General features: G+C 38.9%; 1 protein-coding gene across 2 annotated transcripts in view; it reads right to left on the reverse strand.

The window, feature by feature from the left end:
- Nucleotides 1-313: 313 nt before the first annotated feature.
- The window catches only part of ntrk2a (neurotrophic tyrosine kinase, receptor, type 2a), a 64,910-nt gene continuing 45,585 nt past the window's right edge, over nucleotides 314-19,638 (reverse strand). For both annotated transcript variants that reach the window (XM_067413058.1, XM_067413059.1), the window contains 6 exons: nucleotides 16,630-16,818; nucleotides 11,618-11,748; nucleotides 11,344-11,516; nucleotides 9,068-9,308; nucleotides 3,934-4,092; nucleotides 314-2,538 (listed from right to left, as the gene is read on the reverse strand). In XM_067413058.1, coding sequence (XP_067269159.1) covers nucleotides 2,353-2,538; nucleotides 3,934-4,092; nucleotides 9,068-9,308; nucleotides 11,344-11,516; nucleotides 11,618-11,748; nucleotides 16,630-16,818 — 1,079 coding nt within the window. In that variant the 3' untranslated portion in view covers nucleotides 314-2,352. The remainder of the gene's footprint in view (nucleotides 2,539-3,933; nucleotides 4,093-9,067; nucleotides 9,309-11,343; nucleotides 11,517-11,617; nucleotides 11,749-16,629; nucleotides 16,819-19,638) is intronic.

The raw sequence follows: 19,638 nt of genomic DNA on the forward strand, positions 1-19,638 counted from the left end.
GTGAAAAGGGAAGCCGTTTCAGGCTAGGAAAGTGCGAGAGAGTAAGGAAGATGAATGTTGACATGACACTGGTCATTGGTTTAATTGTGGACAATAGTTTAGCTTATAGACATTCTGAAACATCAGAAGAAGTTCTGTACATGTAGAAGACAGTATTTGCAGTCACAGTTCATTGTTCTGTCGCAGACTAATCTAAACCACTGAAACTTCCTATACGTATCGAATATCTTTGAACAACCTCATGAAACCTGTATGAAAATAAGAATGAAACATTTCAATACTTATACTTCGTGGTAGTTAGCTGTGCTGTAAAAAAAAAAAAAAGGCTTCATAACAGAAATTCAACTGAACAAAATAATATTAATGAGAATTTGTTCTTAATGAACATGAAAAAAAGTCACAATCCAAAATTAGGCTTCATTGTTTTTGTAGTCATCATAACTTGACTTTTCTTAAAGTTCACCCCAAAATAAATAATCTTCCTATATTTTTTTTCCGTCAATACATCCCATTCCACAACTATTGAACCCAGAAACCAGCTACATTCACTCTCAACCAAATATGAACAAAAAATATAACAGTTCTTTTTAAATAAATAAAATCCTTTACAGGCAAACGCAAAAGTGCTTCACATTAAGTACAAAATAAATTAAAAGTTACACCTCTTCAAGATTATTCCAAAACAAATAATGAACTGGGGATATTACACTCACAAAATTTGTTTGACGCGTTGAGTACAGTGTGTAAAGTCTTGTCAGTGCAATAATCAAGGCAAACAAAAAGGATGCTTTGATAGGATCTCTATAGTGATAAATAGATTTAATCATCTATGTATGATAAAAGGAATTAGAAACGTGGGTTTTAGTGAGGTGATTCATGTTTATCTCTCTTTAACATTATTTTCCTCCCCTCGTCTCATTCTCTCCATCCTGTCCCCTCCCGTCTCTTCTTCTCCCCACTGATAGCGTATATGAGTCTAGAGGGAGTTGCTGCTAATAGGAGACATTTGTCCTGTAATGAAATATATATTACACTATAGCAGTTGTACGACCCGAAGCTTGAGTACTACATTAGTGCTTCAACTCAGTAGTAAAACATGGCGAATGGGAAGGAGAGAAAGAAAGGTCGTAATTTAGCCCGCACCATCATAATCGGCCACTCTGCATAATTAAGCTCCAGTAAGAAATGCAAGCTGATGGTATTGAAGCATGGCTTCGTCTCAAATGACTCCATTTAGCCCTCCATGGCGCACGCCGTGTACAGACCTGAAGACCATGGCAGTTGATTTGGTGGAGGGCACAGGGGCGGAAAAAAGACACGCTGGTTGAGACATCACAAAATGGAGAAGGCTTAGCTTATGAATATTTAAGGTTATGCACAAATAATTTAACATTATCTTATCAATATGTAGCATCTGGAAATCAGGTCAGTAGTACAGTAGAGTAGTAGAGCTCATCTCCAAGTCAGAACTGAAATGTGAAAAATGACATTGCTTAAAGATGTCCAAAAATCATACCTAATTCCACAAACATATCGCTACTCATACTAACTATATATATAAACCCTGCTCGACAACTGGAGATGCATTCACTGCACTGGACATATCCCAGCAGCAAACTACTTCATAAAGTGGTGGGACAAAATCGACAATGGCAATAGTAGTGGGGACATGTCCCACTATAAATAACACCTATGTTCTCGTAATGGATTATTTTGCTTTTCAGATTAGCTCGGCAGCAACAATATCCTGTCCAGAAGCATTTAATTCGAGTCGCTCAACTGTAAAACTAAGTCTGTAACGTCCAGTTCTATAAACACACATGTATACTTATAGATATAGTTGCAGTTTGTCACCGTTGATCACCATGCTAGTTTCACATTCTGTGCTTTGATTCGGATGTATGACGTAACAGATGGGAGCTGACAGGACCAAATCTGTCCAGTGGCCAGAAAAGGAGCTTTGGTCATTGTTCGGAGCTGCTATTTCCTCTTCCTCAAGTCCCGAATGGATTTATTCACTGAACTGGAATTTTCAGTTGTGAACTTGGTCCAGAAGTTGAGGATGGTCAACCATTGGGGATTTTGTTCTCCGTGAGCAAATCTTTAGTCACTGGAATACGGCTCTTTTCATTCAATCCATTTTTGTTCATAAATACATAATTCATAGTCATTGGACACAATCCTGTTGCCAATGTATCTTGACATTTACACTGAGAAGAGGAGCAGTCGATGATGAGGAGGGCAAGGGAGGAGGTGTTAAAGCTGTAGAAGAAAGAGATTTGGGGTGGGTGGGATGGGGGGAGGGGCAGTTTAAGCGATCCACTTGCAGTCCAACACCCGGCACATGCTCTCTTATCCCAGGATATCCAGATACACCGGTGATGCCTTGGCCAGGTTGAGGAGCAGGTTATTGATCTCTTTAATGTTGAGTCGGGTGTGGGGTTCTCTCTGCCAACATCCCAGCATCAAGTCATACACCTCCTTTGGACAGGTCCGGGGTCGCTGCAGGACACGACCTTGGGTGATACACTCAATCACCTAGAAAAAAGCAAGGAGTGAAAGGTTAAACTACATAAATGTCCAGAAAGGCAACCCAATCAAAATGAACCAACATGCAAGAACCAACAGATTTTGAATACACAGCAGTTTGAAATTGATATACTGTAGGCTAGTGTTTTTGAATATTTCAAATCTAAGATTTTTTAGGATGTAGGCCTTGCTAGGGTTGTTTGGGAGTCTTCATGTTAGCGAATCAATTGTTCTAGGTAGTTGCTACAGTGTTCTAGGTGGTTCCAAGGGCAGGGGTGTCCAATCCTTCTTCTGGAGGGCCAACATCCCAAAGAGTTTAGCTCCAACTTGTCGCAAAACATCTAGTAATTCTGAAGACCGTAGCTGGTTAAGGTGTGTTTAATTGAGGTTGGAGCTAAACTCTGCAGGATAGTGCCCCCCCAGGTGCATGATTGGACACCACTGTCCTAAGGTGTTTTGGGTGGTCTCTAAGGCACAGCTTCCCAACCCTGTTCCTGTAAGGCACATTTATATGATTACATTGTAATTTATATGAGCTACATGGGAACTCAAGGCATCTAGCAGACACTTGGTTAAGAAAGTCTTTTTGACCTGGTGGCCAGATGGTCAAGCATTAACACTACAAAGAAGCAGGTCAGGTCTACCCTAAAAACTCTGCCAATTATCTATAAATCCTATGTTATTCTGTGGACACCAGGGGTTTTCACACCTGTCCCGTAGGACCCCAAGCACTGCACATTTTCTATCTCTCTCATTAACACGCCTGATCTCATTAGCTCATTAGTAGAGACTGCAAGTGTGCCAGATAAGGGATATGTGCAATTCTGGGGATCCTCCAGGACAGGTTTAAAAAAAAACTTTGACTAAGACAACCAGCCATTAGGGGTTACTGTTTACTGGAGGTTTACTGTTGTTGTGCCTTCAGGAACAGGAACAGAAACACTGCCTCCGGGTCTTCTAGTTGCTTGTTAATGTGTTCTAGATGCTTGTCATGGTGTCTTGTGTGTTTGATAATGTTTTTAAGGAGGCTGGTAGGGTGTTCTTTGTGATCTCTAGGGCAGGGGTACCTTTCCCAGTAGGCAACCTTTCTCAAGGGTTGGGTACCCCTTGCTCTAGGGTCTTGGTGACTTATGTGTTTTAGGTGGCTGCTATGGGTGTGCTTGGTGGGTTTTGAGGTCTTCTGTGTGGATACTAATGAGTTCTAGGTGATTTCTATAGTATTCTGGATGTTTTCTGGGGCATTGGTTACTTGTCAGAACAACCTAAAGAACAGTATAAAACATCCAAAATACTCAGAGCAGTAAAACCACATTGATCATGGAGTAGATTAGTTGGATCACATTTGTTGGCTCAATTATTACACTGCATGGAGTTCACATGGGTGTGTATGTTATGCATCTGTACCTCATTATTTGACAGTTGGTACCAGGGCTGTTTCCCATAGGTAAAGATCTCCCACAGCACTACTCCCAGACTCCAGACATCACTCTCTGTGGTGAACTTCCTGTACATGATACTTTCTGGTGGCATCCAGCGGATTGGCAGCATGGTGTGACCTCCAACCTACACATGTGAAACAGTAAGTGCACAATGATTCATCCGACATATTGAGTCACGGTGCTGACGTAGGTGACTTGAATTCAAATCTGCAGAATAAATAAAAGTGGTACTGGACAAAAAATGTAATTAATTACAGAAATACTATGACACTGAATTTCAGAATATATGGTGGAACTGCGGTTTGACATTAAGATGACCAGGTGTGCTCAAATCGATAAAAACAAAAGATACATAAAGTCAAGCTACTCTAACAAAACTCCCTACATCTGACAGACGCTAATGGATAAGATCCATACAGCAAGAGTAGACAGTGGATACTAGTTTGTTGCAATTGGAGCATTGTTCAATCCAAAAAGCTCTCAGGCAAATGCTGACAGTATTTCCAGTTCAGGACCTCAGATGGTGCCGTAAGTTGCGCCTCTCAGGATTTGGATGCTGTAAGCTTGGGGAGTTGGTCTGGCCTGGAGCTCAACCCCAAAACCAATCATTTCATTTATTAGCTTTCTCCATAATGCGCTGCCTCTGAAATATTAATTATGAGATTGTGGTCCAGTATGTGGATTAGTCTCAGATTAATTGGTTTAACATACTGGACTCATCAAATATTAAGGTCAAAAGCTTTTAGGCTTTTCACTGGTCCCATAGTGGAGCTACAGACTGGAAGGGTCACTTAAAAAGAGGGCTACTGCACGAGCACTATTACAAACCTTTTCCCTCTGCAGTCAAACACACACACACACACATACACACACAGTCAGCCACACTACAACATACTGTTAAAAAGCTAAGACCAGTTCGCACCAGTTTAAAATCCAAGGTCCTTTCAATTGGTTTTAGGTGGGCAATTACTGGCAAAGCTGGTTACTGTTGCAGGTCATACCATGTTTTTGCTCACACTGTCAAATAGTCTAAAGTATGCACAAAATATATTGTCCACTATCTCTTGTACATTGTATTATTTGAGATATATATATATATATATATATATATATATATATATATATATATATATATATATATATATATATATATATATATATATATATATATTGCAGCCATTTGCTAAAATAATTTCAGTTCATCTTTTTTTCTCATTAGTGTACACACAGTACACTTAATTGTTGACATTTTTGCAGATTTATTACAAAATAAAAGGTGAACTATCACATGGTCCTAAGTATTCAGACCCTTTGCTGTGACACTCAATAAATATTTAACTCATGTGCTGTTCATTTCTTCTGATCATCCTTAAGATGGATCTACACCTTCATTTGAGTCCAGCTGTTTGATTATACTGATTGGACTTGATTAGGAAAGCCACACACCTGTCTATATAAGACCTTACAGCTCACAGTGCATGTCAGAGCAAATGAGAATCATGAGGTCAAAGGAACTGCCTGAAGAGCTCAGAGGCAGAATTGTGGCAAGGCACAGATCTGGCCTAGCTTACAAAAACAGTGGGCTCCATAATCCTTAAATGAAAGATGTTTGGGACGACCAGAAGAGCTCTTCTTAGAGCTGGCCGTCCAGGCAAACTGAGCTATCGTGGAAGAAGAGCCTTAGTGAGAGAGGTAAAGAAGAACCCAAAGATCACTGTGGCTAAACTCCAGAGATGCCGTCAGGAAATGGGAGAACGTTGTAGAAAATCAACCATCACTGCATCCTTCCACCAGTCGGGGCTTTATGGCAGAATTGCCTGATGGAAGCCTCTCCTCAGTGCAAGACACATGAAAGTTTGCTAAAGAAAACACCTAAAGGACTCCAAGCTGGTGAGCAAAGAGATTCTCTGGTCTGATGAGACCAAGATAGAACTTTGTGGCCTTAATTCTAAGCAGTATGTGTGGAGAAAAATATCACCTGTCCAATACAGTCCCAACAGTGAAACATGGTGGTGGCAGCATCATGCTGTGGGGGTGTTTGTCACCTGCAGGGACAGGACGACTGGTTGCAATCGAGGGAAAGATGAATGCGGCCAAGTACGGGGATATCCTGGACGAAAACCTTCTCCAGAGTGCTCAAGACCTCAGACTGGGTCGAATGTTCATCTTCCAACAAGACTATGACCCTAAGCACACAGCTAAAATAACGAAGGAGTGGCTTCACAACAACTCTGTGACTGATTTTGAATGGCCCACCCAGAGCCTTGACTTAAACCCAATTGAGCATCTCTGGAGAGACGTCCATCAACGTTTACCATCCAACCTGACAGAACTGGAGAGGATCTGCAAGGAGGAATCGCACAGGATCCCCCAAAAAACTGTCAAAAACTTGTTGCATCTTTCCCAGAAAGACTCATGACTGTATTAGATCAAAAGGGTGCTTTTACTAAATACTGAGCAACGGATCTGAATACTTAGGACCATATGATATTTTAGTTTTCTTTTTTCATAAATCTGCAAAAATGTCAACAATTATGTTTCTGTCAATATGCGGTGCTGTGTGTACATTAATAAGAAAAAATGAAATTAAATTATTTTAGCAAATGGCTGCAATATAACAAAGAGCAAATGGCTGAATATAACAAAAATAAATGTAACAAAGAGTGAAAAATTGAAGGGGGTCCAAATACTTTCCATACCCACTGTATATATGAAAATGACATAAAAGCTGTTCAAACACCATTTTACTTTTTATAATTGGGGAAATATAGATATTCAGGAAAAAGGGCAACATCATCTTTGGTAAATAAAGAGGGTTTCGAAGAGGGAGTAGTGACATGCAGAGAAAGTTATAATATGTGGATGAAAGATTAAAAATGTTTTTTTTTTCTTTGGTATATTGTCTAGTGATGAATGGTGCACGATATTACCAAGGATGTCTATTAAGAAAGTAAATAGAGGATTTTTTTTTCTTTATATAATTGACTCTCTATTAAAGAATTAAATGCAGACAAAGGCTTTATTATTTAATAACTTTATGAGGATTCTCAACAAAAAAAAATAATATAGGTTATAATGCACAAATGTGTCTTCATAAGAAGTTATATGGTTCCACAGCATGCTTTCACAACTTAACTCCACCCATCAGCCTCTGCCTGACCAGTTGTTTCTATGGAAACTGATGTTCTATAGTTCTAATCAATGGTGTACACACACAGTGCGCACACACACAAATCTACTGACCTGCATTTAAATCTCAATGGAGGCTCATATAATGGAGATGTCATGATATTCATCAGTATTCAGAGATAAATGAACTTGAATGAACTTGGCACACTTGTCGATGAAGAGAGTTATCTAATAGCACATCTCTGCATGTATAAACATCATTCAACCCGTTTTCACTCACAGGATAGATGATTCACACTGAGTACATGAAGGGAACACAATAGAAGAACATCATGCTATCAAAGAATAAATGAAGTTGTCTGTCTCTCTTCAAATGCTTTATGTACTAAATATGTCCCTTTTCATTCGTTCCCCCCCCCCCCCCCCCTAACTTAGGCCCCTCTCCTCGGTAGGCCCTCATGCTGAATTTGGGGGTGAATACTAATGAGAGGTCTTTAATGACTTTTTCAGCTTCTGTCTGATGGCGTAAGCGCTCTATTCTTTTTCTTTGCTGTTGCCATAGTAACCCCTCTTTCCTGTTCCCACGCCACCTTCCTTCCTGACTCCTAATCTGGGAGAGACTTACTGACGGGAGTGAATCAACACACACACACACACTGAAATTCTGCTGACATCATTCAGGAAGAGAGCCAGTAGGGTCAAGGTGTTCGAATAGCTAGTATTCAGTGATCTGTGTAGCAAAAAACATGAGAAGCATATTGATTTATACATATACCCAGGAAAGGATCTGAATGCCGCCTTTTAGTGTCCTTGTAAAGTCAGCATTAATTTCTTACAAATACAATCTGAAACGGATTGGAAGGTAATGCATCTTGATCGCAGTTGAACTCATAAATCTGAATACTGATATCATCTGGCCTAATATACATGCTGTATATTTAAAGGAGTACTTCAGCGCTGGAAAGATGAATCTGTATTTAAACTGGGTCATTAATGTAGTAGAAATGTGAAATTATTTTTTAATTTGGTGCTTTCTAGACTGAGAAAAGACCGAAAAAGTTTTTTGTCTCGTGGGGATGAAAGACAACAATTCCCAGAATGCTTTGCTGCCCTGTGAGGCCATTCCCAAAGCCACCGCTACTGGATTACTGGATCACTTTCACTTGATCGACTGGAGCACGATCATTTGAATATACTCCAGGGTTTCTACTGATACAAAGCCATATGCTAATCGCTGAAGTAACCCTTTAACTTTAAGCTACTCAACCACCTTGCTGGAGCTGTTGCTTTTCATTTAATTACATTTTATGAACATGCAAAATGTGTGCTGGAGGAGACTTTACAGAGTATTGGACTCTTGCATTGTCAATAAAATATCTTGACAAAAAAATTGATGCACCTCTTGATGGAAATAAATGTTGCAGTACACGTCTTGATAGTTATTTCTATCAAGTGGAGCATACATTTTTGGTCTTGATCTTGTATTGACAATGCAAGAGTCCAGCACTCTGTAAAGCCTCCTCCAGCACATCCCAAAGACTTTCAGTGAATTTAAGGTCTGGACTCAGAGGTGAAAATGATTCTTCATGCTCCCTCACAGCCATTCTTTCACAGAGCTGATGTTTTTTTTTTTGAGCTGATGAATCTTGACATTATCATCCTGGAATATGGTCATGATGTGTCTTCCTACATGGTTGTTTAAGAAATGAAAAGCTACATGCTCCATCGATTAGGGTTAGAAGAAGTTGCCAAACATATAACATTATAGGAACATAATAATCACTGCAATAATGATCAAATCAATGATTCATAGGCATTTGCCTATTTAAATCCAAACACTGACTTTTTTTGGTTGGGCAGTGAGACATTTTGGTACCTATGTCATTGCATTAAAGAACAAAACATTGCATTTAAGAATCCAAATGTATTTTGGGGACAAAAGCACAGACAACCTATAAAGCAAATCTTACCCGATAGTAATCCGTACTGTAGACATCTCGGGACATCCCAAAGTCTCCGATCTTCACCAGGAGATTCTCCCCAACTAGGCAGTTTCGTGTGGCCAGGTCCCTGTGAACAAAGTGCTGGGAAGCCAGATAAACCATGCCTGCGGCGATCTGCTGTGCGATATGTAGCATCTGAGACTGAGTGAGCTCTGCCTGCTGCTGCACCTGTCCGTCAGCCATCAGAACTGCATCAGGACCATGAGCCCTGTGGGTGGACAGAGAACGTAACAACCTCAACCAGACCACAATTCACAAACATTCATTTTAAAGTCAGAGATAGACTAAATGTGATGATACCAAGGGCAACGTTTTGAGCAGTGCTGCCGTCAACGGGCAACAAGGTGAGACACAAGGCCCATGACCGTTCTAAAGTTTTCTGATAGACATTTGTTGCCCATTCTCAATTGGAAAGTGCCCAAGCAACATCACTTGCCAATATTACTCAAAAAAGTTGCCCAATTCATCATACCCTTAAAGGGACAGTTCACCCAAAAATCTAAATTACCCCATGATTTATTCACCCTCAAGCCATCCTAGTGTATATGACATTCTTCTTCCAGACGAACACAATCAGAGTTATATTCAAAAATGTCCTGGATCTTCCAAGCTTTGTAATGGGAGAAAACGGTAACTCAAAATTTTAAGCCCCAAAAAGTGCATCAATCCATTATAAAAGTAATCCACACGGCTCCAGGGGTTAATAAAGGCCTTCTGAAGTGAACAGATGGGTTTGATGGCAGTAAGATATCCATATTTTAACTTTATAAAGTAAAATATCTAGTTTCCGGTATACTGAAAAAAAAGGTGTGTTGGATTTACATGATTTAATCATGTACATCGGTTCCACATGATTCAATTAAGTTAAACAAACATAATTTGTTCACATAACTTTAACATCATGGAATTAAGTAATTTTTAAGTAACCCAATTGAGTAGTCTCAAAATGATTTTAATATGGCTTCCTAACAACATGGTGTGCACTGGGAGGCTTGAGACCCTGACTCTTAAATCAAATCACATGCTTATTTTGTTTTTAGTATATTTTTGTTGTCACTTGACTGATTTATAACTGCACAAGCTAACTTTCATTCTGTTATCCAGCAATAGCACATAATGAACATGTCAAGAGATATGTATGAAATTCTCTTTAATGACATGTGCTGTCTAAGTCCACAGTATAAGCAATCGCTCCGCTCTTCTGTATAATTTGAATGATTCTAATTGTTCCAACAAAATTAATAATTAAACACTATTAAACAATATAAAGTCTCCCCCTTATCTAATTTTGCCCAAAAAACACATAAAATTAAACTTAAGTTTAAAATCTATACTCTTTTCGTCAAGTCCCACACAAAGCATGCTGGGAACTACAGTTTCAGCAAAAATCATGTTGGAGTACTTGATTGGTTCACATTAACCCCAAATAATGTAATCTAGTAGATTACACATTTAAGAGAATTACATTAATTGAAAGCAAAGAAACCATGTTTAGAAGAGAAACACAATTTTGTTGCGTAGATTGCAAATAATAAGATTACGTAAATTGGACAATGTGTGTTTTCCTTTTTTTTTCAGTGTAGAGCGCCTTCCGTATTCAACTCACCAAAACAGCATAACTTATGTTGGACGTAGCGTAAACTTTTTGAACTGTGAGAAGCATTACACTTCGTAAATTGAATATAGAAGGCGGTCTGGGGTGAGCTAGATGTGTTACTTTATACATTTTTAAATATGGATATCTTTCTTCCACAAACCCATCTATTCACATCAGACGGCCTTTATTAACCCCTGGAGCTGTGTGGATTACATTTATAATGGATGGATATAACTATTTTGGCTTCACATTTTTGGCTGCCATTTACTAAAATTATAAAGCTTGGATTAGCCAGGACATTTTTATATAACTCCGATTGTATTTGTCTGAAATAAGAATGTAGTATAGACGTAGGATGGCTTGAGGGTGCGTAAATTATGGGATCATTTTCATTTTTTGGGTGAACTATCCCTTTGAAACATTATATAACTGGCCATCAGCACCCTGGTAGATCAAGGAGAGTCTGTTAACCAACCACAAAGCAGTAATGAAAGTCCTATGATTTACTTTGTATTAGTGACAGATTTTCAATAGCTACATGAAAAATTGTGTGGAATTATTGGCTTACAAGGACAAAGCAATCAAAGAAAATATGTGTCTAAGCATTATTGGATTCCAATACGAACACACGTTCAGGAAGTTGTACCTGAGGAACTTGTTGAGGTCGCCATGCTTCATGTACTCGAACACCATAATAAGCGGATCGCTCTCCACACACACTCCATAGAACGTGACGATGTGCTCGTGCTGCAGATTGGTCAACAACTCAGCCTCACGATGGAAGTCTTTTCTGGCGTTCTCGCTGGCCTCTTTCAATGTCTTCAAACACAGAACATGTACAAGTACACTGAGTATACTGACTTCCTATATTCAACCCAAAGTTTAGTATGCTAACATCAATACTTAATTGAACAGCCAACCTTGACAGCCACTAAGATCTTCTCCTGTTCTGCGGACAGGTTGTAGCATTCAGCAAGGAACACTTTTCCAAATGCTCCTTCTCCAAGTTCCCTCTTCAGTACAATATTGTGCCTCTTAATGTGCTGAACAACTGCCGAAAGAACAACAACAAACAAAAAAAATCACACATTTATGTTACATTTGGCTTTTTTTGCACTACCCTTTAACTCTGTAACCTTCAATCCCAAAATATTATAATGGGATTAGAGCCAAACATGGTGGACATGGGTTGTGACCTTGGGGATAGAGATTGTGGCTCACAGGACTTGGAAGCTGATGACTCCTGAAGACTTGGTGGCTCAAGTTGAAATCAGGAAACTTGAAACCATCTTGAAATCATGAAACCATGTCATAGTCTAACAGGACATTACCAAGGTCTTCAGGTACTGGCAATTCTAGGATGGATGATGCAGGAACTTTAGATGCAGTGGCCATTGCTGGAACCTCAAGGAGCATAGCAGCCTTCATTATATGACTCAGCAAAGGAAACAATCAGGCCTCAAGCGCTGGGCTCTGGCAGCGATGTGCTGTGTGCTTCTGGTGAACAGGCATTAACAAACTCTCCAGAGTGATGTTGAATGTATTCCCTCAATGTGAGTTTCCCCATTTCTGGTAAATCCACAATAATAAAAAATATTGTAGTTGAATCCAGATGGATTTAAAGGTTGGGTATATGCAATGTGTTTCATAAACACTTTTTGTTATACTGTTTTGGAACTCTCTTCATATTCTGATAGCAATCAATAAAATAAGTGGTCTAAATATTAGAACATGTACATATATTGTGGTAAGCAGGGAAAGGCTGAGAGCTGTGGGAACGGAGCGAGGTCGTGGCGTGATTGCCAATGAGCTTCACCTGCGTGCCCCACCTTGTGTCTCTCATGGACGAGCTCCGGAAGGGTAAAAGGAGGAGTGAGGAAGTTTGAGAGAGGACCAGGCATGGGGAACACGCTGTCAAAGAGCCCCCATTGTTGTGGGAAATCCACTGAGAAGTTTAACAGTGCTCGAGGGCTGGACTTATTTGCCAGGAGGGAACGACTAGCTTGCTGCCCAGCCACTGGGGTTCTGGAGGAGCAGCTGCAGTCCCGAGAGGGAGTGGAGCAGGGAACAGGAGACTCGTTGCTGACTGACTGAACACAGAGGAACCATCGCCATCCACCAGGCACCGGAGGAGTGCCGTCCACATTAAGATATCCGGCCCCACCACCAGGCATCGCGGAGGAGTTCACCCAGCTGGTGGAGGACCAGATGGCAGTATGTTTTGGGAACTGGACCAATAATTACATTTTTTTGTTTCTCCTCATCTTTCCGCCTCCTTTTCTCTTGCCTTATCTGTCCTTACCCGTGACTGGCTCCCCGGGGGTGGAGGAGGAGGAAGAGCTCAGTCTTGAGGGTACCTCCTGGCCTGTGAGGGGTATGTGCCCGATGGAGGTATGTGGCAAGTAGTGCGGGGCAGAGAGCTGTGGGAACCTGTGCGCCACACTGCTTTGATTCTGGGTGGAGGAGTTCCTGGAGGATAAAACGAGGAGTAACGGGGACAGTGATGGATGAGAGAGGACCAGGCCTGGACTATTTATGTTGTTTTTTCTTTATATTTGTGTGCCAGTCGTCTGTGAGGGGCTGCCCCTTTTCTTTCGTTTTGATGTTTGTTTATTTTATGATAAAGTGTGTGAAACATTTGCTGGTTTCTGCCTCCTTCTTTCCTGAACCTTTAAATTTGCTACACATAGCTTCTGTGGAAGTCTCAGGACAAAGAAAACATAATTTCGAAAAGGCAACCAGGGACGTTTAACCCAACACTGTTCAGGTCCTCAGACTCCGATTTATACATTTCTATGTCAACACTTTCACCTGTGAAATGAATCTGCAATTGTCAGGTGGTACAAATAGAGCTCTGTAAGTTGTTTATATTCATTATTATTGATATGCTTTAAGACTTCAGGTAGTTTAATGCCATCCCTCGTCTCGGGACACTTTGCAGACTCTGCTCTGACTTTGCATTTGTGTGTTTTGGAGGAGGCGTGGATTTGGAGACGTTCTGAAGGGATGGTGGGATCTTATGCTTTCGAAGCTAGCTTGCTATTGCTAGCTTCTCCAAAACTGACAACTCTATACTTTTAAGACAGTTCAGAGGACTGGAAAATGGATAATTCCACCTGGCAGAGATGTTGGACCCATAGCTTGGTGGTCAGATGCCACTTTATTCACAAAAGTCTACGAGGATTGAAGGTTTGAGAACAAGTAACTCAAGAAACAGAATAAATCCTTTATAAGACCTTATTAAGAATAATAAGATCTTAATAATACCTTTTCAAACATAACATACAAACAAAGACACTTTTTTTTAAAGGGATATGATATAAATCCAAAAACTGGATGGAAGTGATCTGTTAAGTATAAGACACCCTGACCAATTTGAGATGGAGAAAAATTATATTGTTTAGAGGTTTTTATTTAAAGCATGAGAGACATACAGTGTGTGTTTGTGTGTGTGTGTGTGTGTGTGTGTGTGTGTGTGTGTGTGTGTGTGTGTGTGTGTGTGTGTGTGTGTGTGTGTGTGTGTGTGTGTGTGTGTGTGTGTGTGTGTGTGTGTGTGTGTGTGTGTGTGTGTGTGTGTGTGTGTGTGTGTTGTATATTTCATTGGCTAAGTTTTTTTTATTATAATAATAATAATAATTATATATTAATAATTATATATTATTATTATTATATAATGGGTATCCAAGACCTTCAATTATAAAAATGAGACATGCAATTCCGGACATTGGACTTAATTTAATAAAAGGTGTACTAGAGATTATTTCAGATTTGGCGGAAAAGAGCCGTTTCTTATCCCAGGCGTCCCTTAAGAGAGTGAGGACAGTGCAGAGATAAGACAAGATTAATCAGCCGTTTAGTGTGCTGGAGGAGAGAGAGATAAAGAGAGAGAGATAAGAGAGAGAGAGAGAGAGAGAGAGAGAGAGAGAGAGAGAGAGAGAGAGAGAGAGAGAGAGAGAGAGAGAGAGAGAGAGAGAGAGAGAGAGAGAGAGAGAGAGAGAGAGATTCTGAACAGACACTGCACTCTTAGAGATTTATCCTTAATGTGATTAAGAAATGCTTTTGAAGAAAAACTAGCCAGTCAGCCGATTACATTAGCGAGAGCTAGATGATGAGGCTGCATCGATCTACAGTAACTCACTGTACACCATAACCCTATATTAAAAGTAACCAGAGTGGGAAGGGAAGGACACAGAGAACGTAAAAAATGAGAAGCAACTCATGAGGGTTATAAAATAAATATTTAAGATGCTGTGGGTTTGTGTATGCAGATATGCAGTCATATAAACTTGTCAAATAAATGTTTGAGTATGTTCCCCCTAGTTAAAAAAAAAAAAAAAAATTATGTCTGAAGAACACTGTAGGCTCATTCAGACAATTAAGCACATTTCCACCCAAATTATCATTACCAGAATGTGAAAAAATGAAAGGGTTAGTTCATCCCAAAAATGTTATTCTGTCATGTATTACTCACCCTCATGTCGTTATAAACACACGATCACTTTATATGATGAAAAGTTTGAATTCAGGCTTTTATTCACATTTAACATTCATCAACTCACACATCGGTTGTGGTAAACGGAATCATGGAAACCAATGAGGTTCATTCTTGTGTTACGCATCACGTTTGAGCTTCCTCAAGAACCAATGAGATACATTCTTGTGTTACGCATCACGTTTGAGATTCAGCAAGAACCAATGAGGTTCATTCTTGTGTTACGCATCACGTTTGAGCTTCAGCAAGAACCAATGAGGTTCATTCTTGTGTTACGCAGCACGTTTGAGCTTCAGCAAGAACCAATGAGGTTCATTCTTGTGTTACGCATCACGTTTGAGCTTCCTCAAGAACCAATGAGATACATTCTTGTGTTACGCATCACGTTTGAGCTTCAGCAAGAACCAATGCGGTTCATTCTTGTGTTATGCAGCACGTTTGAGCTTCAACGAGAACCAATGAGGTTCATTCTCGAGTTACGCAGCACGTTTGAGCTTCAGCGAGAACCAATGAGGTTCATTCTCGTGTTATGCAGCACGTTTGAGCTTCAGTGAGAACCAATCAGGTTCATTCTTGTGTTACGCATCACGTTTGAGCTTCCTCAAGAACCAATGAGATACATTCTTGTGTTACGCATCACGTTTGAGCTTCAGCAAGAACCAATGAGGTTCATTCTCATGTTACGCAGCACGTTTGAGTTTCAGCAAGAACCAATGAGGTTCATTCTCGTGTTACGCATCACGTTTGAGCTTCCTCAAGAACCAATGAGGTTTTTTTCTCACTTGTCAAGCAGGCTTTTGTTTATTTTCGCGGATCAATGTTTATATGTGAATTAAAGGCTAAATTAAATTATATAAAATTATATAAAAAAATGTGGACTAAACCACTCAATTAATATGGATTTGTTTTACGATCTCTTTTATTGACTTTTTAAAGCATCAATGTGGTAGTTGCATAGCTCTCGGATTTCATCTAAAAGATCTTCATTTGTGTTCTGAAGATGAATGAAGTCTTACAGGTTTGGAAAGACATTACTATTACTGATAATTACTGACAGAAATTTTTGTAAAAAAAATAATTAAAGAATAAAATACCCTTTAAGTATATATTTTTTATATGTAATTAACTAATTACTAAAACTCACAGGTACTAAAGTTACTAAAGTACACAGTTACTAAAACTCACAGCTAGTAATGTCTTTCATAATCCTCCAATGAGAGTTAGTTGACATGTAGCTGCTTACACCAGGTTACTTATAGAATGTTTAAAGTAGTCATTATAATAAAGTATGAACCAATATAGTAATATTGGGGGAAATGTACTTATTTGAAATTATCTCAGTGCAAAACAATCCTGATGGAGTATTCATATTGTTAATCTTTTGTAGTCATTGGTTTGAAAGACATAAATGAAGAAACAAAGACAGACAGATTAACTCACAGGTATCAGATTTGAGCAGACTGCTGGTGCTGCGGAAGTACTGCGGGTTCTCTATGACAGGAATCTTGGTCATGCCGATGATGACGGCGTCCGCGTTCATGTCAGAAGATGAGGGTGTGTTAGAGCCGTTGGACACATGATGAAGAGGGCTGGCGGAGTCATCGTCATTACTGATGACCGAGGAAGGACCTGTGTCAAAGACAAAGATTTGCACTCAGAAACACTATATTTATAAAACATTACCTTGGCAAGAGTATACGGCTGTTAAAATGTCGTTTTTATTGGCATCAGGATTTTGCCACCATACATTTATATTGATAAATTGTTTCATATTTAGAGCCACAATAAACAATCCCTCGATCCAATGTTCCAACAAAATGAAACAACAAAAATTATCAATAAAAACATCAGAAATGTTGAACTAAAAACATCAGAGCGAGGTCCCTCAGGGAAAGCAAGCCCATTTGAAAAGATTGACACAGTTCCAGTTTAAAGTCAAACGTTTTGGCAGAATAAGAAAGGAAAAATGTAATACATGGAGAGGGGAAAAAAAACAGTGGGGGGCTTCCTGTCTGACAGGATATTTGTATGGGTCCAAAACTCTGAGACTACAATAAAAATGTGGGACTTGGTTTTTCATTACTAGCTGGAAATAAACAGAAAGGTATCTGAACAATCATTTAAAACTAGACTCTATGATATAAAATTATATTCTGCACTGTGTTGATCACTAATTAAATGTAAAAGAACATTTGAGATGGTCAGATTTTCTTGATTTAACTGAAGCACAAGATGCCCTTTGAATCATTCTCAAATCATGCTGGAGAACAAGATCATTAGGTTTTATCCAAACTCGTGGAGTTCACGAGCTCAAACACTGCTCTCATTAAAGCAAACGGTGAACATACAGTAACTGATTCTAAGACTAATAAATACTACAGACACAAGACCCCAAAAATCAGTGTTCAGCCAGTCATGATACTCAATCAGAGTCTCACATCAGTTTCTGTTGGAATTGGAATAATACTCAAGGAACCAACTAAAAGAAATGAATAGTGCACATGTAAACATCTTCAAGCGCCAAGAAAACCAAAAGGTTTCAACAGAATTCAATGATATCAAGGGTGTAGTTGTTTCATTTCCATGCAATGTTTAGCAATACATCCATCATTAACCATTCTCAGGAAAAAGATACTTTGCAAAATAGCTGGTAATACAGTTTTAAAGTTGACCTGTTGTGCCCCGTTACAAGTCTTGATTTTGTTTTTGGGCTCTACTAGAATAGGTTTTCATGCTTGAATGTTCAAAATATATTTCTCGCACTTGGGCACACATTGCTCATGTGGTCAATAACATTATGGTATGCTGTAAATAACATGTCATACGCTTGGTGTAAAAATAATTTAATAATAGGAGAATAATATCCTGATATTAATTAAAAAATAGGAAGATTTATAGACACACATTACAGTTAAAATGGTTTTCTGTCTTGTATTTTTATCTCAAAATAAAGGATGTCATTTTATTCCACATGGAAATGAGCAGAAATAAGTGAATACGGCCTCTTATTTACCTGAGGTAAACATAAAGCTGCTCCCTTTGGAGGAACATTGTGCTTTAAAAACTTTGCAGACCTTTTTCATGCTCAAACAGCAATATTATACACCAATGTTGGGGGAAAAGCACACGGACCTCTTTAAATAATTACATTTTTACGTTTTAGATGACATTTTTTGAGACTGTAACTCATTTTTAAACGTGTGTATTATATTAAACTACTATACAGAACAATAGTGTTAAGCATAAAACCATTTTTTTAATTCATTTCTGATTTACTGCAACATGTCCCACATATCTTCAGAGTTCCTGTACTTCATGTTCATGTTTGCAGCAGTGTAACATCATCCCTACTGAGCAGGACACTCCAATGGCCTTAAAGTCACCATCAAATCAAATGTACCATTCTTTTTTTATGGAATATTGCAGTGATTATTTTTTTTTTAATGATTTACTATGATCATACAAATATAAAAATAATATTGCAGTGACTATTTTTTAAATTGATCTATGCTCTTTTTTTATCAAGTGCCCTGGTAAACTTTAATAAAGGGATTATTACATTTAAATAGTGATTATTACTTCTCTGAAGACATGTTTCCTGGCATGAGAGTGGGGCACAACCATCAAATCAATTCCCAAAAAAAAAAGTCCTTCCCCACATGTTTTTCTTGTTCGAGAAGCCGTTTCACCTGGATATGTCACAATAGGAAAGAAAAGACTATCTCAACTTCTGTTTCATATAGTATTTTAACTTATAAATCTCGCCATAGTTGATTTATTACAGTACATTAAGACAAGTTTGCTAAAATGGTGTTTAAATATACACATTAGGTATTCTCTCTATAAATCTCTGGAAAATAAATCAGAACATTGTGCAAAGCCAGATTTAAAATATTGGAAATATACAAAGTTTTGTCATGAAACTCTAGATGGTGCACACTAATATGTCCTTTAACTACCTACTGGTAATTACACTTTCATCTTAGGGCACAGATGATTGTTTTTTTTTGCTATCAGTAGCCACATAGCATGCTCAGCCTTCAAATACACGGGTAGCATTTGCTTTAGCAGTGCAGCGTGCTTTCAGAAACCCAGCTCCACCTGTATAGATATGCTACGGGAAATTCATGTACGCTCTATTTGTACAGCAGCAGCATGTCTTACATGCTCACAGCAGCGTGTCTGTGTATGTATTGGCCATAGCAAGTCCCGTACTTGCTCTGCAGCAGCAGCAATAAAAGCAGTCCGCCAAGACCAAATATATCAAAACTGTCAAACCCATTAACATGCCAAACACTGTTTTTATCACTCTATAAATCCAACAGCTAGAAAAAGTATATCAATTACTAAAAATATATTTTTTTCCAGTAGTGTCTTGTTTTAAGATCAGTGGTTTGGCTGTCTTTGTACAAAAACAACTTTAATTCCATCCATAAAATCTGTGCACAT

The sequence above is a fragment of the Pseudorasbora parva genome, chromosome 13 (genome assembly GCF_024679245.1).
Source record: "Pseudorasbora parva isolate DD20220531a chromosome 13, ASM2467924v1, whole genome shotgun sequence".
Classification (NCBI taxonomy): domain Eukaryota; kingdom Metazoa; phylum Chordata; class Actinopteri; order Cypriniformes; family Gobionidae; genus Pseudorasbora; species Pseudorasbora parva.